Source organism: Oncorhynchus kisutch, linkage group LG15 (genome assembly GCF_002021735.2).
Source record: "Oncorhynchus kisutch isolate 150728-3 linkage group LG15, Okis_V2, whole genome shotgun sequence".
Lineage (NCBI taxonomy): Eukaryota > Metazoa > Chordata > Actinopteri > Salmoniformes > Salmonidae > Oncorhynchus > Oncorhynchus kisutch.
The window spans coordinates 54,647,178-54,669,891 of record NC_034188.2 but is presented as its reverse complement, the minus strand read 5'-3'; the positions used below and the strand labels follow the sequence as shown (position 1 = coordinate 54,669,891).

At 45.1% G+C, this 22,714-nt stretch overlaps 2 protein-coding genes across 9 annotated transcripts in view; both read right to left on the bottom strand.

Annotated features, from left to right (window-relative positions):
* Positions 1-2: 2 nt before the first annotated feature.
* LOC109905506 (protein NLRC3) lies at positions 3-6,206 on the bottom strand. The gene is made up of 8 exons (XM_020502907.2): positions 5,486-6,206; positions 2,877-5,076; positions 2,345-2,785; positions 2,108-2,194; positions 1,836-1,919; positions 1,664-1,747; positions 1,328-1,411; positions 3-1,025 (listed from the first exon to the last, which is right to left on the bottom strand). The coding sequence occupies exons 2-8, from the start codon at positions 4,835-4,837 to the stop codon at positions 932-934; spliced, it is 2,835 nt and encodes a 944-aa protein (XP_020358496.1). The 5' UTR covers positions 4,838-5,076; positions 5,486-6,206; the 3' UTR covers positions 3-931.
* A 117-nt stretch (positions 6,207-6,323) lies between these two features.
* Positions 6,324-22,714, bottom strand: part of LOC109905507 (unconventional myosin-Ic) — a 68,252-nt gene continuing 51,861 nt past the window's right edge. For 4 of the 8 annotated variants that reach the window (XM_031790538.1, XM_031790543.1, XM_031790542.1 and 1 more), the window contains exons 9-32: positions 22,712-22,714; positions 22,437-22,556; positions 21,879-21,952; positions 21,571-21,676; positions 20,717-20,797; positions 20,444-20,535; positions 18,633-18,727; positions 18,381-18,427; positions 18,104-18,184; positions 17,493-17,598; positions 14,680-14,797; positions 14,250-14,363; positions 13,821-13,897; positions 13,613-13,681; positions 13,180-13,264; positions 12,217-12,376; positions 11,450-11,533; positions 11,172-11,265; positions 11,003-11,058; positions 10,157-10,292; positions 9,882-9,952; positions 9,558-9,655; positions 9,060-9,217; positions 6,324-8,740 (exon numbers count right to left, since the gene is read on the bottom strand). The exon at positions 22,712-22,714 is cut by the window's right edge and continues 69 nt beyond it. In XM_031790538.1, the coding sequence (XP_031646398.1) occupies positions 9,091-9,217; positions 9,558-9,655; positions 9,882-9,952; positions 10,157-10,292; positions 11,003-11,058; positions 11,172-11,265; positions 11,450-11,533; positions 12,217-12,376; positions 13,180-13,264; positions 13,613-13,681; positions 13,821-13,897; positions 14,250-14,363; positions 14,680-14,797; positions 17,493-17,598; positions 18,104-18,184; positions 18,381-18,427; positions 18,633-18,727; positions 20,444-20,535; positions 20,717-20,797; positions 21,571-21,676; positions 21,879-21,952; positions 22,437-22,556; positions 22,712-22,714 (2,094 nt within the window). In that variant the 3' untranslated portion in view covers positions 6,324-8,740; positions 9,060-9,090. Of the gene's footprint in view, positions 8,741-9,059; positions 9,218-9,557; positions 9,656-9,881; positions 9,953-10,156; positions 10,293-10,364; positions 10,648-11,002; positions 11,059-11,171; positions 11,266-11,449; positions 11,534-12,216; positions 12,377-13,179; positions 13,265-13,612; positions 13,682-13,820; positions 13,898-14,249; positions 14,364-14,679; positions 14,798-17,492; positions 17,599-18,103; positions 18,185-18,380; positions 18,428-18,632; positions 18,728-20,443; positions 20,536-20,716; positions 20,798-21,570; positions 21,677-21,878; positions 21,953-22,436; positions 22,557-22,711 lie in introns of those variants that run through there. The other 4 variants (XM_031790539.1, XM_031790545.1, XM_031790544.1 and 1 more) reach the window with 2 other exon arrangements.

Genomic DNA, 22,714 nt, shown 5'->3' with positions numbered 1-22,714 from the left:
AATAAGGACCGGTGCACTCATTGTTTTATTTTCAATTACATTTTGTACATTGCCTAGTCTATTTATAGATCAAACAAAAACAGCAGACTTGTTTAATGGTTTAGTTTTTTAGGGGGACAAACCTTTCCAAAGTGAATAACAATGGTAATATGAGTTTCTAACTTCACAGGTGAGAAAATCTATAATTAGATGTGTAGTATTGGTGGCACTGTACCTCATGAAATACAGTCAAAGAGTGGGCATCAGAAAAACCTTATTGACGTTATTCGTCAGGTAACTTGACATATTGGGAAACAAAGGATAATGACATGTCCCCATGGACCAGACTAGGAAGGATGCAAACAAAAAGACTGCAGAAAAGTGTATATTGAGGGGGACATCGTGTGGTAGAATAAAGAAATACTCTCAACTTCGTTTTTTCACCCTCAACTTCATACATTTCAATATGAGTTTTAGGTAGTGAAATTTAGTTGTGAACCAACAATTTATTGTTAACCATTAATGCCCAACTTTGTTAGAAAGGAAACATGATAATCTCATTTGCACATAGTAGACTATGACCCTAGCCTTCCAGTAGGGAATGTGTATGCAGCTATATTGCCCTCTGCTGGCCATCCATGGAAGTGTTGTTTAAACGTTTAAGCTCTTTACCTGGAGGCGTTTCTGACACATAAGAATGCGAATGATTGAAAAAAACGTGTAGACCTATTGCAGACGATTTCATTGACATATGGCTACATTCATCGACCTACTAAAACCTGACAACCAAATGTAAACTCTTAGTTGTCTGAACAAAAATAACAATGAAATACTAATAACATCTTTCATACCATGCAAATGTACCATACCACACAAATGATAAACAACCACACCATCCACCACTGATAAAGCACTTGGAGTCTATCATCAGCAACAGGAAAGGCAGATGAAATCAGACGCACACTTTGATGTCCAGATGAGATGTGCTCCTGGCGAACTCCTTCAGCTTCCTGACTCCCTCCTTCGATAACTTGTTGTCAAACATCCTGAGCAAAGAGACAAAGTCACAATGAAATGTCAACATATGTAAAAGACTATCTTGTTCAAATAGCAGGAAATTGAGCAGATAACAGTATCAATGCTGAATAAGCTAAACTACAATTGTTAAAGGTTGCAGACGCATACCTCCAGATTAGAATTGAAATGACTCAATGTTTTATAAGAAATGTATTCATTACAGCACATACAGTACATTGTGTGTGTGTGTGTGTGTGTGTGTGTGTGTGTGTGTGTGTGTGTGTGTGTGTGTGTGTGTGTGTGTGTGTGTGTGTGTGTGTGTGTTGCTCACCAGAGATGTTCCAGAGTGGTATTCTCAGTCAGTGCTTCCATGAGGAGTTCTGCTCCCTTATCAGTAATCTGGTTGTCACGGAGCCTGAGGAACACAAAAACAAGTCTATTGCTAATATTGTTTTACTTGACTAAAAGCCTATGGTCGAGGGTCAATCCAAGACAGATTAACAACCTTGGTACACATCTCTGTTTGTTTGAATCAAGCCCTTATTCTTGTAATTACCTCGTGTGAACTGACATGAGAATATGAGAGAACTTGACCACAGATGTGTAACTAGGCTGTTTTTAACCGCAAAATATGACATCTTTCATAGCAGTGCTTTCTCATCTTCACCTGATATCTTTAAGTGTACGATTGGTCCGCAGTAGATCCGCCAGACACCCCGCTCCCACATCGCCAATGTGATTGATGGCCATCCTTAAACCATGGAATGATGGCAGACAATGATGGGTGAGAAACTGCTTTATAATGAGTTTTATTGACTAGCATTGATATCCTGTGTTACCTGAGGTCGACCACTGTGTGGTTGTCTTTCAGTCCTTCTGTAAGCACCCTGAGTCCCGTACAACCCAGTCCTGTCCCCACCACCCTGGAACCAGAACAATTACACAGGGTCGTGTTCATTAGGGCATGCCATGGAAAATGTTTTAAAGCGCTTTGCAACAGAAAGGGGAAATTTGCCTTTTTTTATTGTACCATGTAGTCCTTCCAAGGTGGTGATCATTTATCCCATCCAACTATTCTCTCTGCATCAATTAGCCCTTATACTGTACTCACCACAGTCTCTCGACACGGCAGTCTGGGCTCTGCATGGCATAGGCTAACACAACTGCCCCCTCTGGACCAAGTGGATTCTGCGCTAGCCTTTATGAGGAAGGAATACAGGAGAGAAATTCACAGGGTTTTCATTCTCATGTATCAAGAAACAAATACAGTTGAAGAAAAAAACAACCTAACTTCCTCTTTGTGTTTGGAATAAGCCTGATTTAAGGTGTTACACATGACTTAGCCCACCTGAGGGTGCTGAACAGAGGGAGTACAGGCAGCAGTCTGCGCAGGCCGTCTGCGTCCAGCCCCTGGGCCTCCAGATTCAGATCCTGCAGGTCTGGGGTCAGCTGCAACAGGAAGGCCAGCTCACTCCAGTCCCTCTTGGCTGGGCCAGACTGGTCTGGGTCCTGCTGTTGGGCCAGGACCTGCAGCCAGCCTTGTAGACGCTGGGCCAGGCCTGGGTCCTGGGCCTCGTACAGGCAGTGACACACGTTGACCTGCCTCTCTGGACTCAGTCTGCCACATTGGAGCTGGGAGTGGAGCAGGCTCAGGAGAAAGGGAGGGGTGGGAGGAGGAGGAGAGGGAACGGGCAGAGAGGAGGAGGGCGATGGGAGTATTTGTGATCTGCCTCGGAATAGTCCATCCAGGATGACACGGGTTTGAGGTACCAATAAGCCAGATACAAATCTACCCAAGGAGATGAATCCAAAATAATGTACAATTAATGGAGGGAGAAAAATAAGTTAACAAAGAGATATGTACACATTAATTTACCTACCTGCAGAAGAGGTCCATGTGACCAGACTGATGGTGTCCACCCCAGGAGAAAGCCTTCTTGACATATCTGCGCAGGAGCCGTCTGGGCCTCAGCAGCTTATTAGCAGTGGAGGTTAACACTTTGTGCAGGGCGACTGGAAACAGGGATAGACCAACGGCTGACTTGAGCCCCGAGAACGGGTCTGAGCCGGAGAGGGCCTGCAGGACATAGTATAGAGCTGCCAGGAACTCCTGTACACTAGTATGGATGAAGTGGAAGCTCCTCTGGCAGGTGAGCGAGGCCCGGTCCTCTCGGAGGATCTCCACCAGGAAGGTCTTGGACAGCCCACTGCAGTCCAGGGAGAAAGAGCTCAGATCAGCCTGGTCGAAAAGGAAGCGTCGCTCCAGGAGGCCCTTGAAGGCCAGGGCTCCCAGGTCTCTCAGCATGGGCCGCATCTCCTGTAGGACCCGCGGGGCCTCCTGGAGACACTGTGGGCTGCAGCCTTCCTGACTGTGGCCCTCCCCGTGGAACACCAGGATGGACTTGAGAAAGCAACAGTAGATCTCTGTGATGGTGATGGGCTTGACATGGCCGCTCATTAACATCACCCTGGGAACAGTGGAGGAGAAAGTGGAGGGGGTTGGAGTGGCTTCTTCAGCCCTGTTGTTGGAGGTGGAAGTATCACTGGAGCCTGCTGGCATTGTCCTAGCTGTATTGGGCAGAGTGGTGGTGGTGACTTGGCTAAGGCAGCAGGGGGCTCTATCACGCAGGGCAGTGGAGACGATCCAGCAGAAGGCTGGTATACGACACATGAGCTGGAGGGGCTGGTAGGAGGAAACGTAGCCCCACACGGCAGAGGCCACTAGGGGAGAGTTGCAGCTCTGCTCAAAGTAGTGCCTCTGCTGGTCTTTAGAGAAGCCCAGGACGCTGTAGAGCTGGGTCACCAGCAGGGGAGGGACCTTGGAGACGGCATGGGGCCGCGATGTGACCAGGATGGAGATACCGGGGAGGAGGTGACCCTTGATCAAGTTCACCACCATCTCCCCCATGCCCAGCTTCCGCTCTGGGTCCGAGCACTTGGGGCTCCGCTCAAATTCCAGTGGGAAGCAGAACTCATCGAGCCCGTCCAAGATGAGTAGGATCCGGCCAGGTTGGGAGTCAATGACCCAGGGCAGGACAGGTTTGAGGTGGCTGTAGTGCACCAGGAGAAGCTCCTGCAGGCTCTGAGGCTCACTGAGCAGATTGAGCTCTCTGAAGGATAGGGACAGGACTATCTTCTGGGATCCAGAGTCCTTTGCCCATTCATGAACCAGCCGTCTCACCACCGTGGTCTTCCCACTGCCGGCCACCCCCGAGAGCAGACTCACGTCCTCTCCTGGAACAGACAGCAGCCTCTGGCAAACATCTTGAAAGGTACAGACCTGGTCCTGGCTCCGGAAGGCATCACCCACCATGGCTACCTCGTGCTGGTGGTACTGCATGGGAACAGTGTAGCCCACGCACCTGGACAATGTGATATCTGTAAAGGAACAAGACTCATCACTACTGTCTGAACTACTACACCTAATAGTCCTGATACTAAGGTAATCAGCGGGACTGTGCTGCCTGCCTAATATGTCCTTGTGTTTCCTCAAGTGCTCCTGCATGTTGGTTGGACCAGAGTCACTGCTGCTGGGTCCAGAGCCCTCAGGTGGGATAGCTGCCACCATAGACTCAGACTCCGTGTTGGCTCTCTGTGACTGTAGAACATGAAAGAAGGCTCGACAGGCTTCCTCTCCACGCCCGTGTAGCACATCCAGCAGATTCCTCATGGAGTCCCTCACCCCCAGGCGACCTCCCCCTCTCACCAGGCTGAGGTCTTCCTCAGTAAGAGCCCCTACCTGGTAAAGAAGCTCCTGGAGGTGGGTGACATTTTGGCTCCAGCTCTCCACCAGTTGCACACGACGCTTCTGTAGTGCTATACTGCATGGCCCCACCGCCATTGTGGGGACTGGGGAGACTCACTCTTGCGGTGACTGGTTACACAGAATATATTTGTCTATTGTCCACTTATTCAATAACACACAAGACTCACAAGCGAAGTGGTTTGAATATGGAAGTGGTTTTAATAAGTGGGTGAAGATCTGCTTTCCCTTTCCTTTCCATAAATTGAGGCATTGTTTTCAGCATAGAATGGCACAATACAGGTCCACGGAGTCACAATTGTCATTTCAGCCATGGCCTAAAACAGGAAATATCATTAAGAAATTCCAATTATTAGGACTTCAAAACTTGATGTAAGCCTAAAAGGAATCATGTGACATTGTAGCTTAGGCTATAAAACAAACTTGTCAACTATAATTGTTCATGTATGTTATTGAATTGTATGTTATTCTATTCAAATTAAGAATAGAATCAACATAAATAGGCATGTAAATAACATAAAGAAATATATTTATGTGATATTGGGCTTCCCAAAACAGAGCAAGATTCCATAATAACTTAACGTGTGTAATGACATGATTATTACAAAAAAAAAAGGCATGGCATCAGTGACATTAAGGTGTCACAAAGTGTAAAATGAATTTAAAATATATATATACACTAATAAAGAGTAGAAACATAAATAGGATTACTAAAAAGCAACTTACCCCTCCCTTTTGAAAGTGAAACTAACAAGGAAAGACGTGAAAACTTTCCCAAATGATGAACCACTGATATGAACCACTGATATGAACCACTGGAAAAGCCTATAAGTGAACAGTGATCGACTGCCGATGCCACATTTTTAAATAACAGCTCAAAAATATTATTAAAGCCTGGTGTGTTGGTTTTTATACACCGATAGAGCAGAGAGACTATTCAAACTCAAGACCAGAAATTATGTCAAGTTCCTCATCACATCAGAGGATTGCATCACTTCGTACAGTCCCTTGAGATCAAAACCCCATTTCAACATGTTGCAAGATGGTACGTTTCAGATGTTCTGGCTTGGGACTATAAAGATTGCACAGTGAAAAAAAAATCAGACTAGGCCTAACTTTACTTTTATAATCTAGTTAGGGTACATTTCTGATGTGCCAGAAAAGGCTGCATATTCTGTCCAGAGTTTGGATTCAATCAAAACACTGAAATCCTGATTAGGGTTCTATCAAATACACTTAAAGGGATAGTTCACCCAAATTAGAAAATTACATTAGTTTCCGAACCCTGTAAGAAGTCCCGGGACAAGGTATGACAGCAAGCCATGCTTTGGTTGTGGACCTGGTCACTGTTTTAAAACAAAACCCTTTTTAGCATTTGAGGCACAATCCAATGCCAGTAACTGGTACCCATATTAGCAGAACTAACTGATGGATTGATGGACCTTTACCATGTAAGCAGCCAATGGACAAGCAAACCAATATGTTATTTTGTCATTTGGGTGAACTATCCCGTTTAAAATGCACCAAATTATCAAGGAAGTAAGTTTGTAATGAAGGACCCAGACAGAATCAATAAGTTTATTTTGACAATTTAGTATTTTCTTTAGTGTGTTGGTCTAATTCTACATGATTGTGCATACAGTAACTCAGGACTAAACTTGTGTATTGTAAATTATTAAACATAGGGAGACAGGCTTTACAGAAAATCTATGACATTTAAAAGGAGGAATCAGATTGAGGTGTATATATATATATATATATATATACACACGTTTTTTTACTCTGGAATAAGTGACATCGTCAAGGAGGTATTTGTCAATGAATTTCATACAAAATTGGTTGTATTCCTATTAAACTCAAGGCACATTAACAACAAATTTTGAACAAGACAAAATGCAAGTTACACTTTTACAAAGCCTCACTTGGCTCAAACTTCTTATTAGTGCACAGAACACAATAGTCTGGTCCCATATCGGTTTGTGCTGTCTGGCATTGGAATTGGCAAGCGCGCACAAACAGATCTGGGACCAGGCGAAGCAAACACATCTCCAACCAGGAAAATAACACTTTAATTGACATATAATCATTCAACAGACATTTTGCATCCACTATTGTTTCTTTGTCTAATGTCAGTGCAGTAACACACCTTTATTTAGGCATATTGCACCTGTCTTACCGTTCATTCATTGGGTTGTCAGCTGTACACAGCTCAGAGGCTGGGTCATAGAGGGAGGAGGAGGGGAGGGGCACTCAAGAGGCAATGCAAAGAAGCAGCAGCACAGGAATGTGAAGAGTGAAACGCAGCTCAGAAAGTCACAGCTGGGGAGAGGTGCGTAGATTCAATCTATGAACTGTGGTGTCACTCACGTGGGTCATACCAATAGACCTCTGGTTTGTTACAAAGATTGATAAGTGTTCCTAAGGAGGTTACCATTGATTCGTGTGCTTTCTGTGAAGAACACCCTTCGCTATGAGTATATCCTATGATGTCAGTATTAAACACCAGGGAAATAGTTAACTGCACTTGAATGCTGTGCACAGGGCCTCATCGCTCTTGAAGATCTAGGTTTGGAAGTGCCAATCAAAACAACAGCATGTCCCCATCACAATGCTAGCATAAACATCCTCATCAGGAAAAGATTGGTAAATGTGGTAAAATAAGTCATGAGTGTTGTTCTGACTACTACTATATCCTGGTGAGCTGCTACACATAACCAGAGTACGGATATGGCTGCCTGGGAACTTGACACAATGGAAAGCAAATGGATCACAGCATGTTTCCAAAAAGCTTTTACTCTACAGGTTTAACTTGGGAGTGAAATGTGTGTGTGTGTGTGTGTGTACAGCATGCTTTTGTCTTTCTCTGAAGTATTTTTCCACAGGTCATCCTGAGGGAAAACGAGACATATCGGTCTCTAACAACAGTGGACTCAATGTCATCCCCAAAGTGTCATTGTTTAATTGGTGTATCGACATAAATAATCCATTAACAATAATTTAGCAAAGGAGAAAGGCACAATCGTTGGGAGCAAACAAGCGATAAATGGAAAGACAAAATGGTTTTCTATTCCCCCCCCCCATTTTCATTCTCACGCCTTTTTCCTAATTTCTCTGTCACTTTCTTTATCTCTTATATATTGTAAAGCCCATTCACTATGGTGTTTCCATTATAAATCAAATTTCAACATTCTGCTTACCAAAATGCTTTGGTTTACGCTTTCATTTGGGCTACATGATATCTACATCAAAGAATGATTCAGTGATCTATGGCACAGCACAGACCAAATTCTGACCACATTCTGGACAATATGCTCTGGGTCAAAGGTCACACACCCACATGACTTCTCTCTTGACTTCCCCAAGAGTATTGTGTCCGAGTCGAAACAAGTTTGAAAAAACAACTATTCTTATGAACTTCTCTACCAAACTCCCTGCTCCTCGATAGTTTATAACAAACCTAACCTACATACCATCAGCCATGTACTGCATCTCCACTTTAACAAAAGCCTCTGCCCCAAACAGTTAAAAGAGTAGTATCAGAGAGGGTGTAAAGTCTACACTGCTGAACAGAGAAAATATAGCAAAAAAATAATGACAGAAAGAAAAAGCAAAGGAGACCCAATACACCCTCATTGATTGCTTGGTCATGTTCCCAAATTAAGCAAGACAGGCATAAGTAGTGCAGGAAAAAAATGCACCAAAACATTGTTATTCCTTGGCTTCATATATAAAATCATGATATTCAAATAACAAGTATTATTCCCAAAAATATATAAACATAAATATCAATTAGTTTCACTGGACTTTTTCTTAATTGGAAGCACATGCCGTTCGTGTAGCGAGAGCTGGCATTTGATTGGCTTAGGCAGAGCCTGGTCTGCGGTTGAGATTGGTGAATAGGAGCGTATTCCAGGAAGGACTTCCTTGACGTGGTCAGATGATCAGTCATTGCTATCATCTTGAGTTCAGTCGAGGGGCAGTCTAAAACAGTTCAGGGAAGACAGAGGTAACCATTACAAAGAAGTTATCTTAACCAATCAATCAATGATTGTTTCAAGTTTTCACAATGTAAACATGCAGACCAAAAATGGTCTCTACCCGAGATACACCTACAATGAAAATCAATGTACAGTTTAACAGGGTGCATTAACAAAAACAATCATGTCCTACACTATGCTGTAGACTTCACACAACCACCAGCTTAAAAAGTAAAGTACAATTAGCTTATACAAATACGAGTGCAGGATAATTCATCAATCAACACTGACTCCAATCATGCAGTATTGATGTTCCAACCTACTGTATTAGTCCTGTAGGGGAGGACTGACGCTTTATATCCCTCCGTTATTCCGACTCACCACTGAGAGGTGGCCATTCTTCGCCTTGGCAACCAGCAGCTCAGAGCCAGAGGTGAAGTCTATGATCCCTTCTCTACCTTGGCCCATCGTGAAAGTTATACTGGGAGAGAGAGAGAGAGAGAGAGAGAGAGAGAGATGAGGTGCAGGTCATTTACAGCCCCCCCCCCCCCCCAAAAAAACCCAGATATCAAATGAAACTAATCAGATTGCAGATGGTGATGTATCACTGGTGTCTATGAATTCAGGTCCTGACAACTGATGGTAGTGCTCCCTGTGAGCCCCTTTAACACGTGCGTCAAGAGCGTGTTACATATTTATAAAGTCTGAACTGTAAATGTTAGGAACGTACAGCTATTTTTCAATGAAAGCTGACATTCCGCTGATTAACACGGTATACGGCTCATCTAGTTCCGGGTATCTGTGTCAGGGCAACAACTCACCTTCCCTGGTTGATGTTGATGCTGTTGACCTTGTCAGCACAGATGGCCACTTTGGTCAGGGTCTCGATGATGTGGTCACTCTGCAGCACCACATCTCCCTACAGAACAGAGGAGATAGGAGAGGAGTTACAGAGCTACATCTTCACTACTAGCCGGGTCCCAGGTCGATTTGTGTTTGGCGTGACAATGTCAATATGTGTTGGCAAGACCGCACAAACAGATCTGGGATCAGGCTACTTCACCTAACAGGCATTGGTTAAGTATGTCATAACCCGTGTGTAATGGGGTTATGACTGCGTAAGATGGAGCTGAGGTCAGCCTCACCTTCTGTTTCTTGTCTTCAGTGGGCACATGCAGTACGAAGACGCCATCACTGAGAGAGCTGACTGAAATGCCTGAGGACAAGACAAACAGACAGTGAAGAGAAATGGTCAATGGGAGAACTATGAGCATCACTCAGACCAACTCAGTATGGCCTCTGTAAGGACCCCAGAAAACTCCATTTCAATTCATTCAATTTAAGAAGTAAGCAAAAACGTCAATTGAAATGCCATCGACCCCCCAACCCATCCTCTCCCCCGAACCCTGTGGCCGCTGACCTTTGAGGGCGGCGTAGTCGATGCGCTGCTTGAGCTTGGCCTCCTCCACGATGACGGCACTGTTGGAGGTGAGCAGCAGCTGCCTTGGTCGCGCCTTGTAGCCCTTCCTGTCGTACTTGGTCACTGGGACTGCATACTGAGGAGTGGGAAGGGGACATTATTAGCCTTGTAGCCCTTCCTGTCGTACTTGGTCACTGGGACTGCATACTGAGGAGTGGGAAGGGGACATTATTAGCCTTGTAGCCCTTCCTGTCGTACTTGGTCACTGGGACTGCATACTGAGGAGTGGGAGGGGGACATTATTAGCCTTGTAGCCCTTCCTGTTGTACTTGGTCACTGGGACTGCATACTGAGGAGTGGGAGGGGGACATTATTAGCCTTGTAGCCCTTCCTGTCGTACTTGGTCACTGGGACTGCATACTGAGGAGTGGGAAGGGGACATTATTAGCCTTGTAGCCCTTCCTGTCGTACTTGGTCACTGGGACTGCATACTGAGGAGTGGGAGGGGGACATTATTAGCCTTGTAGCCCTTCCTGTTGTACTTGGTCACTGGGACTGCATACTGAGGAGTGGGAAGGGGACATTATTAGTGGGGCTTGTAATATATCTTGAAGGATGTTGTATTTTATTGGACAGGGGAAAGACAGTGGGGAAGATACACAGAGGGTGGATTCAAACATTTGAACTGTAGGCTACGATACTAAATAGGCTAGACATGATCAGAGTTCAGTATCAATAACACATGAATATACTGTACTGACTATATATTAAGACAAATATCCAACTTTACATAAATTCCAAGTAGAGAATTGAATGGCCATATGAACATGCTAGTACTGCACTAACCTTCATCTTCTCACTGCCAAGTGACTGCAACACCTTGGGGTTAATCTCCTCTCCATCTGAGGAGAGAGAGGCACAGGAAGAACGTTAGGTGTGTGTGTATAATGTGTGTGCACGTGAGTGCATGCCTGCATGCGCGTGTGTGTGTGTCTGTGTTAATCAAGGCACTTACTGAGTCTTGTGCCCACAAAGAGCTTTGGGACACTTTGGGGATAGTTGTCCTTCTTGTTTTTGAAGATCTCACTGGCCACCATTTTCTGCTCCAACTTCATTGACAGAGAGAGAACGGACAAACACAGTTTGGTAGAAAAGTTATATTGGTAGGAGAAGGAGGAGAAGACCACTCCACATTGACAGTCTTTAAAGTTCTGAATTCTGCGGACTGATGAAGAGCTATGAATACATTTGAAAGATATCAGATGTACTACTATACGATCGTATCCTGTTTACCTGGTGTTTCCACTCTGGGTTGATCTTCTTGCAGTAGCCCCACACCATGTTCTGCATGTACAGTTTACGTAGCCGTTCCGACGCCTGTTGGACGGAGAAGGACTTGTCACGTACCATTTTAACTACTCAAACACGTCATCAAGGAAAAATGCCTTAATTCAGAGAATTTCAATGTCGGCCACATCAGTGGTTCCCAAACGGTTGGGCGCGAGGGGTCAGCGGGGATGTGGGCGCGAGGGGTCAGCGGGGATGTGGGTGCGAGGGGTCAGCGGGGATGTGGGCGCCCCCCCCCCCCAAAAGAAAACATGTATATTAGTCCTGCTTTCAACTTACTCTCGAAAGTTGTAAAGTGCAATTTCTAAATTGGGTTGTGCACCATCTGTTTTCCTCTTGTCATGTCGGTCATTGCAGACCTTAGAGCTATTTATAACTTGTAAGTAATATCCAGATGAACTAGCCCGTGTCAGCTAACGTTTTTTTAGCTAGGTTTTCTTAGCCCGTGGATTTTGTTATAATGTTTGAGTCAGTCAAATATCCCATGAATATACATTAGACATGGCAATATGTATAGAATGGCAAGAAATCACCATTAAACCTGCAAAATGTTCTCTCCAACAACAAGAGGAGTGTGAACAGTTTGTGTCATGAAGACTGCTTGTCCCCAGAGAAAGACGTGGCACGCGCAAGGGGGACGCGGGACGTTCCCTAAAGCAGGAAGTAGGGCCTGAGTGCAACTTTACACAGTGTCTCGTGTAAAGTTACATTACCTCGATGAGGGCGGTCGGGGGCGTGGGCCAGCTCTTGTCCAGGACTGTCTTGGGGAGGTTCCTGCGCAGCTTCATCAGGAAGGAGTAGCGCACATAATCCAGGAAGTACTCATTCTCAGGACAACGCTCATTATGGCGGTAGATGAAGCCCTTGATGAACCTGAGCGAGAGAGAGGCAGAGCGAGAGAGAGAGAGAGGCAGAGCGAGAGAGAGGGAGAGAGAGAGAGCGCTTTGTAAACACTCCTGCACACATGAATCAACAAATGGATAAGAACTTCTATACATCCACACACAACACTGCAAATACCATAGGTGTCCAAAACATGAGTGGATATTGTCTAGGTAAATGCTTTCCACAAGTTTCTCCATATGAATAGAACCCGTATTATATAACTTCAGTAATCCAAGGGAACCCATTGAGCCGAAAGCAGTGAAAATGAATCAAGTAAAAGTCACCCAGTAAAATACTACTTGAGTAAAAGTCTAAAAGCATTTGGTTTTAAATGTCCTTAAATATCAAAAGTAAAAAATAACTTAAACTGTCTTATATTAAGCAAACCACATGACACGATTTTATTATTTATTAATTTTTTTACGGATAGCCAGGGTCACAGTTCAACACTCAGACATAATTTACAAACAAAGCATGTGTGTTTAATGAGTCTACCAGATCAGAGGCAGTAGGGATGACCAGGGACAATCTTCCTGTCCTGCTAAGCATTCAAAATTTAACGAGTACTTTTGGGTGTCAGGGAAAATGTAAGGAGTAAAAAGTACATTATTTTCTTCAGGAATGTAGCTGAGTATAAGTAAAAGTTGTCAAAAATATAAAGTCAAGTAGAGTACAGACACCCCAAAAAAACAACTTCAGTACTTTACACCAATAAGGGCAATCTAATGAATATTCATGAATCTTCTTTCACCATCCTAGTTAAATAAATTTTGTGTCCAGAAGAGCCTCACCTGCGGATGGTGTTGGCGGCCTCCCTTCTACGCCGTGCCCTCCTACAGGCCAGGATGCCCTTCCACCACGCCTGGACCACCACCGCTGGAAAGAGACGCACAATTTACCAAACTACTTATTATTTAACAAAGTTCATCCAGATCCATTGAAGAGAGAATCGAGATCTAGGCCCGTATGTATCAAGTGTCTCAGAGAAGCAGTGCTGATTGAGGATCAGGTCCCTTCTGTCAAAAGCAATCTTATTCCTTGCGATCGAAAAAACAACCGCAAAACTGATCCGAAGTCAGCGCTCCTACTCTGAGACGCTTAATACAACATCCGTCGTCCAACTGAACAAGACGAGCGTAATTGAATAGACACGCACGGTGAATATAGAGGAAGTATATGCTTGATGACACATGGGTCTGTAGGGGAGAAGAGAAGCCCTCCTACCTGATGATCGGAGTTTGCGGTATTTGGTCTTCTGGCTGTAGCCCTTCCAGGATGCCTGCAGTTTGTTGGCTGAAGAGAGAGAGACAAAAGATTTTCAGCGTGTTCAGATACTCTACTTACTGTATCGTCGCGGAGAGACAACAGTCCAGACAGACAGCAGGTGATGGGCGTCAAGTAAGACCATGTGATACGTGACTCTCTCGCTCACCAAGGCTGTGTTTCCTCGTTTCTAGCGCGTCCTCCGTGGCGAACAGAGTCTTTGGAAAACGGATGAAGATTTTGGATCTGGAAAGCAAACGGAGCTCCACTAAGCTGGCAGCCTTTATACAACACACAGGGGCAGTCTGAGCGTGTTCAGCACCATGGGGGGGATTTAGTTCAGCCCTGACGAAATAATTGACTTTGGTCACTTAAGCCTTTCCCAGAGAGTAGACACAGTTATGGGATTAGATCAACACTAAGTGGGCACTGAACTCGTTAGGGAGATGGGATGTAGATAATCAAATGGGAGATGCATGTACTGTAGTTCACTAGAATTAACACGTGTGTGTGTGTGTGTGTGTGTGTGTGTGTGTGTGTGTGTGTGTGTGTGTGCGTGCGTACCGCCTTGACTGTTGTCACCGGATAAGGGTCTCACCTGCCCAGCTTGTACTCCTCAGGTTTGTAACCCAGGTGTTTGACCAGTGTGGAGACTCCGTCTGCCAGCTTGCCCTGCCAGCTAGGCCAGGTCTCCGGGCACAGGGACTTATACCTGCCAGGGACAGACAAAACAACACACACTGTTATATTATATGAAAAATATTACATTTAGGTTATATCACTAACTGAACAGTTGTGGAGATTAGTCACTTGCAGGTGTACTGATTTTCTAACATAAGTCATGAATCTGCCATTGAATAAACTTATAATGTCAGAGAACAACATTCAAGCCTGATAGAGGACCAGCTCCGAGCCAGGCAGGACCAGCTCCGAGCCAGGCAGGACCAGCTCCGAGCCAGGCAGGACCAGCTCCGAGCCAGGCAGGACCAGCTCCGAGCCAGGCAGGACCAGCTCAGAGCCATAATCACCTCTGGAGGAAGGTCTCATAGTGGCGGCGGTAGGCAAAGCCAGCTCTCCTCACGCGGAGGTTCTCCATCAGACCCAGGTACTTCACCTGATGCCTGATGAGAACCTCGTCGAACCGTCCTGAGAGAGAGAGAGAGAGAGAGAGAGAGAGGTGAGAGAGAGAGGTGTGAGAGAGAGAGGTGAGAGAGAGAGAGGTGAGAGAGAGAGGTGAGAGAGAGAGAGAAACCACATTAGCCTGAGTTACAGTAGTACATAACTGGTGAGATTGCAATACATTGTTATTGACGTTTTCCGTTGTTTGTTTGTTGAATGGTTTGTTGTTACAGTTGTTAGCATACCGGAGCAGTAGCGCGTGATGCTTATGCAAATAAAATAAATAACACACCATTCATCCGACTTATTCCCAGAAAAGTAGACAATGGACAATAAGGAAGGTGGGAGTGAGGAGAAAAACAGACCGGAGGCCATCTATTGACAAAGGATCGATATACTGACAAACACAGTGTGAAGAACAGTGCTGCCATTGATGTTGCTGGACACAATCAAAACGCATCGTCAGATTTAAGAATCGTAGACAAGACAGACAAGATGTTAGGGAAAAATGGTATAGAACCGGCACAGAAAAACTGAGTGTGATAGCAGAGTTAATGGCTAAGAGGCCCTTTCACAGTTTTAAAGCTCATTTCCTGCAATTCGATACATTGACATTGGACTGAGAGAAAAATGGCAGTTTCAAAGCTACATTTCCTGCCATGGCTTTTTCTGTGTTCTTATGCTATCTGAATTACAGTTGAAGTCGGAGGTTTACATACACTTAGGTTGAAGTAATTAAAACTTGTTTTTCAACCACTCCACAAATTTCTTGTTAACAAACTATAGTTTTGGCAAGTCGGTTAGGACATCTACTTTGTGCATGACACAAGTAACTTTTCCAACAATTGTTTACAGACAGATTATTTCACTTATAACTCACTGTATCATAATTCCAGTGAGTCAGAAGTTTACATACACTAAATTGACTGTGCCTTTAAACAGCTTGGAAAATTCCAGAAAATGATGTCATGGCTTTGGAAGCTTCTGATAAATTATGTCAGTTAGCCTGAGTCAATTGGAGGTGAACCTGTGGATGTATTTCAAGGCCTACCTTCAAACTCAATGCCTCTTTGTTCGACATCATGGGAAAATCAAAAGGAAAATCAGCCAAGACCTCCATAAGTCTGGTTCATCCTTGGGAGCAATTTCCAAATGCCTGAAGGTACCACGTTCATCTGTACAAACAATAGTACGCAAGTATAAACACCATGGGACCACGCAGCCGTGATACCGCTCAGGAAGGAGACGCGTTCTGTCTCCTAGAGATGAATGTACTTTGGTGCGAAAAGTGAAAATCAATCCCAGAACAACAGCAAAGGACCTTGTGAAGATGCTGGAGGAAACAGGTACAAAAGTATCTATATGCACAGTAAAACGGGTCCTATAATCGACATAACCTGAAAAGCCGCTCAGCAAGGAAGCAGCCACTGCTCCAAAACCATCATAAAAAAGCCAGACTAAAGTTTGCAACTGCACATGGGGACAAAGATCGTACTTTTTGGAGAAATGTCCTCTGGTCTGATGAAACAAAAATAGATGAAACAAAAATGTTTTGCCATAATGACCATCGTTATGTTTGGAGGAAAGAGGGGGAGGCTTGCAAGCCGAAGAACACCATCCCAACCGTGAAGCACAGGGGGTGGTAGCATCATGTTGTTGGGGTGCTTTGCTGCAGGAGGGACTGGTGCACTTCACAAAATAGATGGCATCATGAGGGGGGGGGAAATTATGTGGATATATTGAAGCAACATCTCAAGAAATCAGTCAGGAATTTAAAGCTTGGTCACAAATGGGTCTTTCAAATGGACAACGACCCCAAGCTTACTTCCAAAGTTGTGGCAAAATGGCTTAAGGACAACAAAGTCAAGGTATTGGAGTGTCTGTCACAAAGCCCTGACCTCAATCCTATAGAAAATTTGTGGGCAGAACTGAAAAAGCATGTGTAAGCAAGGAGGCCTACAAACCTGACTCAGTTACACCAGCTCTGTCAGGAGGAATGGGCCAAAATTCACCCAACTTATTGTGGGACGCTTGTGGAAGGCTATCCAAAACATTTGACCACAATTTAAAGGCAATGCTACCAAATACTCATTGGTCGTATGTAAACTTCTGAACCACTGGGAATGTGATGAAAGAAATAAAATATGAAAGAAATCATTCTCTACTATTATTCTGACATTTCACATTCTTGAAATAAAGTGGTGATCCTAACTGACCGAAGACAGGGAATCGAAAAACTGACTTTAAAATGTAGTTGGCTAAGGTGTATGTAAACTTCTGACTTCAACTGTACTAAAACATAATAAAATCAACATTTTTAGAATTTTTGATTCTCCGACTGTCCAGTTTTTATTTTGATGATTGTTAGTTCTCAGAGATTATCTTATTTAAAAAAAATATGCCTACATTATATTTTCTACATACTTCATACCTGGTTTTAGTTGTTTAAGTTGAAGCATTTTACATTAGATCATTAGATTAAATGCTTCAATACGTTGTTCGACAGCCAACGAAAATGAGCTTTTCTGATTGGTTGTGGTAGACCCTCCTTGCTTCAGGACATTTGCTTCCGTTTGGTGCCTAATGATATATATATATATATATATATATATATATATATATATAGGGGAAACACTGTGTTCATTATATATATATATATATAAATAAATGAATACAACCCCGTTGACAGCACGGTATGAGCAAGGCATCGGTTCCATCCTACCTGCTTGCTTGGCATCGTTGGGCTTGATGCAGCGCACGTACGACGGCTCCTTGGACATCAGGATCTCCATTAACTTGGCCAGGCTGGTCTTGAACTGGGTCGCTGCCTGGAGGCAGAGACAGAGGGAGAGAAGAAAGAGTGAGCACCGAGCGAGGGATGTAGAGGAGCAGAAAGAGGAGAGGAGCAGGGAGGACGGCTGCTGGCCAGACTGAGGCAGAGACCGGACAGAACACAGGTCCCAGTGTGCAGGTCACATTGTCCCAGGCAGTGACAGGGTTTGGGGGCAGGGCCAACGAGAGAGAGAGAGAGAATGCGTCGTCAACAATGCACACAAACAGTCAACGGAGTCGACACCCTCGACCACCGTGTGTGTGTGTGTGGAGGGCAACCGAGTGTCAGGGCATTCCTGAGTGTGTGAGCGGGGAGCAGAGATTCCCCTGTCACTCACTCGACCCTTCAGTGTGGAGGGAGGAAGATCCACAGAGCATAAACAAGTGGCTGTTTGTAAGCGTGTATATGAGACAGGACATGTATATATGGGTCTGTGTATCGGTATACATTGTGTGACCTTTGCCCTCTGAGTGGTACTACAGGGCAACGGCTGTTCTCACCGTCTCAGGTCTCCTGCTGTCCTTCAGCTCTGCCCGGTCAAAGCACTGGGTCAGAATCTTATTATCAGACATACACATGACCTGTGAATGGACAACACATAGAGAATGAGTACAACTCACTAAGACTAGAACTACCACACCGCTCTTCAAACTCACACACACGGAGAGACAGAGTCTACCACAGTGACACAACATAATCTTAGAGTCTAGTCTAGTTTCCAATGATATCATCCATCTCTTATCTAAATCATTTCCCCATTGTCCTGAACTCTCTCACCTCTTTCAAGTTCCTGAAGAGGAGGTCATTGTTCTTGTCCAGAAAGCCTAGAGGAGGAAGAGAGAGAGTATGAGAACATGCACTCCCAATATGGTTTGGGGATGAATATAATTACACACACAGTAAACTACAAGAATTACAGGAGCTTCCCAGGACAAACGTAAAGACCTGAGCACAGGACATCCTTCCTCTCCCTCTGATCATCTCACTCTCACGTCCTGCTGCTCCATGCACACACACACACACACACACCGTTGACGTTGTAGTTGACCTCGCCAGCGTAGTGCAGCAGTCTGAACTCCTCTCGGCCCATCACCTTCCGGGTCTTTCCATCAGTCAGCTTGTGACTACGAGGATCACACACACATTAAGTGACAAATTAGCAAAACATTATGCAATGGAAAACCAAAACAAGCTTTTCTTATTGAACACGTTCAGGTTATCCCTCCCTGTTTGTCTGTTTTCTTCCATTTGGTACCTAACGAACACAACGCAAACTCAGCAAAAAAAAAGAAAGGTCCCCTTTTCAGGACCCTGTCTTTCAAAGGTAATTCATAAAGATCTTCATTGTAAAGGGTTTAAACACTGTTTCCCATGCTTGTTCAATGAACCATAAACAATTAATGAACATGCACCTGTGGAATGGTCGTTATGACACTAACAGCTTATAGACGGTAGGCAATTAAAAAGTCACAGTTATGAAAACTTAGGACACTAATGAGGCCTTTCTACTGACTCTGAAAAACACCTAAAGAAAGGTGCCCAGGGTCCCTGCTCATCTGCGTGAACGTGCCTTAGGCATGCTGCAAGGAGGCATGAGGACTGCAGATGTGGCCAGGGCAATAAATTGCAATGTCCATACTGTGAGACACCGAAGACAGCGCTACAGGGAGACAGGACGGACAGCTGATCGTCCTCGCAGTGGCAGACCACGTGTACCAACACCTGCACAGGATCGGTACATCCGAACATCACACCTGCCGGACAGGTACAGGATGGCAACAACAACTGTCCGAATTACACCAGGAACGCACAATCCCTCCATCAGTGCTCAGACTGTCCGCAATAGACTGAGGGAGGCTGGACTGAGGGCTTGTAGGCCTGTTGTAAGGCACGTCCTCACCAGACATTACCGGCAACAACGTCGCCTATGGGCACAAATCCACCGTCGCTGGACCAGACATGACTGGCAAAAAGTGCTCTACTGACGAGTCACAGTTTTGTCTCACCAAGGGTGTTGGTCAGATTCGCGTTTATCATCGAAGGAATGAGCGTTATACCGAGGACTGTACTCTGGAGCGGGATGGATTTGGAGGTGGAGTGTCCGTCATGGTCTGGGGCAGTGTGTGAGCTTATTGCCATTGCAAGCAATCTCAATGCTGTGCGTTACAGGGAAGACATCCTCCTCCCTCATGTGGTACCCTTCCTGCAGGCTCATCCTGACATGACTCTCCAGCATGACAATTCCACCAGCCATACTGCTCGTTCTGTGTGTGATTTGCCTTGGTGGAAGAGTGGGGTAACATCTCACAGAACTGGAAAATCTGATGCAGTCCATGAGGAGGAGATGCACTGCAGTACTTAATGCAGCTGGTGGCCACACCAGATACTGACTGTTACTTATGATTTTGACACCCCCCCCCCCCTTTGTTCAGGGACACATTATTCCATTTCTGTTAGTCACATGGGTGTGGAACTTGTTCAGTTTATGTCTCAGTTGTTGAATCTTGTTATGTTCATACAAATATTTCCACATGTTAAGTTTGCTGAAAGTAAACACAGTTGACAGTTTAAAGGAAAACTCCATTGGTTTCATTAGTCAATTGTTGACATAGTCCCAAAACGTTTTGCTTGTCACCAATCAAGTTTTCAAGATTCAACATTCAACAGAGAAATCATCCCCTTATGATGCAGGGATGACTTCTGTATTTTGAAAGTTGGGTGGAGTTTTCCATGCATTTTGTTCCAAGAGCATTTTTTACAGCCAGGTCTCACGACAACTTCTGTTGCTAGGTTAGCAGAGGGAGGTTTGGGCGTGTGCGTTTGTATTTGCGTAGACTCACGTCGTCAAGTGGGCGTGGCCTCCCACAGTATTCTCCAACTTCTCCAGGAAGGTGATGTCACTGGCGTCACCTGGCCTCAGGCACTCCTCATCCTGACAGAGAGAGAGAGACAGAGGGGAGAGCGAGAAAGAATGAAAGCGAAAAAATACATTAGATGGACAGTTGACTGTGACAGTAGGATATACCAGATGCAGAGGGGCCCAAGAGAGAGAAAGGTGAAAAGGTCAACTTGAAAAGCTCAGGGTTACATTAAAGACTGAAACAGATTCTCACCAGAATGGAGATGATGCCTTTGAACTTCTCCTCCACCAGATCACAGATGATCTTGTTGTTGAAGTACTGCACAGGCTCCCACTGTGAGACAGCGAGGAACACAACAGCATCTAAAAATCGCTTGTTTAGAAGACGGAACAGTCCTACATGTTAACGGTTGTAAAAGAAAACATTCACAGAATGCTGAGAATCCGGGACAAGAAGGACATTCTGAACCCACACTTTATGCACATTGTCAATCAAACCTTTATTGACGTTTGCTGCCGCGCACACACACACACACACACACACACTTACCGCCACATTATTATCACAAACACCACAGAACACAGCCCACATTGTACAACAACGTCTCCTTTGACGGGTGTCTAACTGGACACGGATCTCTCTCCCACGGCCCTCTGCACTCTTCTCCCTCATGGGCCCGTATTCACGAGGCGGCTCAGAGTAAGAGTGCTGACGTATGATCAGGTTCACCCTTTTCATATAAATCTCAGTCATTACGATCTACAAGCCAAAACTGATCCTAGATCAGCAGCACTCCTGTTCTGAGATTCTTGGCCGATATGGGCCCTGAATCGTAGTGGAGCGGGCCACCAATCACCGTGTCGACAGTCACCCAGAGCCGACGGGGAGAAGGTAGAAGGAGAGGACCGGACAGAGAAGAAAGAGAGAGGTGGAAGAGGACGGTGAAAAGAGAGAGGGGGAGAATGAAAAGAGGGAGAGCAGTAGAGGGAGGGGAAGGTCCCTCCAAGACGGATAGAAGCATCGAGGCAGAGGGCTGAGAGGGGAGGCAGAGTGAGGAGGGGATGGAGAAGATGGACTGACAAAACAGAGAGAGAGAGCAGTCTCACCGTGATTCCCTCGGCTTCGTACTCATCCTGCTCGGACTTGAGGGTGAGCTCGATGAAGAGCTGCTGCAGCTTCTCGTTGCAGTAGTTAATGCAGAACTGCTCAAAACTGCAACACACACACACACACACACACACACACACACACACACACACACACGATTACAGATGATCTTTTCAGGTGACAATGATATTCAAAAGCAAACTTGACATTAATATACACCGAATCGTAATTACAGTAAATGGTAAACGCTGTCAAAGACACACAGGATTATGGGAAAATGAGATATATATATATATTCCTCTGGTACCTGTTGTGCTGGAAGACTTCAAAACCATAGATATCCAGGAGACCAATGACAGAAGCATTCTTATACGTCTCGTCCTAGAAGACAAAGAATGGTTAACTCTTCACAATAACCTTCGTGAAGAAGCATTCATAAACTGTTTCTAAACCGTGTACAGCCAACAGACTAAGTGTAAATGAGCAGTTCGTTAGTTGTTAACATATATACACCTAATGAAGCACGATAAGTCACCGCGTAACAATGAATTCACAGCAGACATGGTCCAGACGCCCGACGGCGACACCATCTGACAGCTCAAACATGCAATAACCTAACCCTTATCAGACAACCGTCTGCACAGAAACGCATTGCTGTCGAACGAACAATACTGCTCTGTCCAACATGTAGTATTACAACACATCCACAAGGGGGAGTCCTACTACCACTGTAGTGTAAACGGCCAGCTGAGAGGTCAAAAGCGCAGGCTGACAGGAGGGGCAGAAGAATGGGGTAGATATAGGGATCATCGGTAAGCGGAGCGTTAACGGGGCGTTAAGTTAGTTAGGGGGCGTGTGGTGTTACCTTGTAAGCCAGGGAGACGTTGATCTTGTTGACGAGCCAGGTGAAGGTACGGCCGTACACGGCCTTGGACAGGGCGTCCCGGGCCGACGACGCCTGCTCCAGGTTCAGAGGGCTCTTCAGCTGGAGGACACACACACACAGAGAAGAATGGAAACAGTTCTTCTACAATTCCTCACTTGCTGAGGCACCGAGGGACTGTGTTGAATATAGAACGTGGGAACGTTCTCATAGAGGTCATTATAAAGAGCATGGACTTAGAGAAGGTTCCAGCCTACCTC